Genomic DNA, 853 nt, shown 5'->3' with positions numbered 1-853 from the left:
GGGCCCAGGCTGGATTCGAACCCGCCAACTTAGGTGTATGTGGCTGGTGCCTTAGCCACTTGAGCCACAGGCACCAAGCCAGAAGAGCCTCTCTTACAAGTAAACTGCCTCTTCTCCCAGGTCTATACAAGAAACGTTCCCTCTCAGCCCAGCTGGGCCACATGGTGATGTCAGAAGAGAATGTGAGCTTGTCCTGCAGCTCCAAGATCCCATTTCACATGTACCATCTGTCCAGAAAGGGGGAGGCCAGTGACTGCTGGCTTCCCACAGTGGAAAGCCACAATGGTGCATTCTAGACCAACTTCCCTCTAGGCCCTATGACCCATGCAGGGGCCTATAGATGCTATGGCTCTTTCAGGAACTCTCTGTATAAGTGGTCAGCCCCAAGTGACCCTCTGCACCTTGGTGTCACAGGTAAGAAGCCCCATGCCTGTCCCGTGTCTTGTGTCTCACACCAGCTCCTAAAGTCATATCTGGGGAACATCTTGCTGATGATGACATAAAAATGCATAGAAAATTATGGAGAGAAGAATAAAAATACAGAGTATTAGAGGTGGCATCAGGGTGCAGGATGGTAGGCAGGGAAGCTCCAAACTCTCCTTCATATCTTGCACAAAGGGCTGCATGGAGCAGAGGGATGAAGTCTATGTATCCAAGCAGGTGGAGAAAGGGATCAGAATACACCCAGGAGGAAGGGAGATGGGGCTTAGTTAGGGCTCAGCTAACAGATGGGCTCAACACTTAGATGACAAGTGCTGGTCCCAGACCAACCTCAGAGGCATTTTAACAGAAGAGGTGACAGGCAGCCTCAGCTCCTCACCTCTCTCTTGTCCTGTGTTCTAGAAAACTTTTC

General features: G+C 50.6%; 1 protein-coding gene across 1 annotated transcript in view; it reads left to right on the top strand.

The window, feature by feature from the left end:
- The window catches only part of LOC100944166 (putative killer cell immunoglobulin-like receptor like protein KIR3DP1), a 15,677-nt gene that overhangs the window by 14,125 nt on the left and 699 nt on the right, over positions 1–853 (top strand). The window contains 1 exon segment of the mRNA XM_023508699.1: positions 121–428. Coding sequence (XP_023364467.1) covers positions 121–428 — 308 coding nt within the window.

This window comes from Otolemur garnettii, unplaced genomic scaffold (assembly GCF_000181295.1).
Source record: "Otolemur garnettii isolate 467f Iridium unplaced genomic scaffold, OtoGar3 scaffold00264, whole genome shotgun sequence".
NCBI lineage: Eukaryota > Metazoa > Chordata > Mammalia > Primates > Galagidae > Otolemur > Otolemur garnettii.
This window is presented reverse-complemented; position numbering and strand designations above follow the sequence as displayed.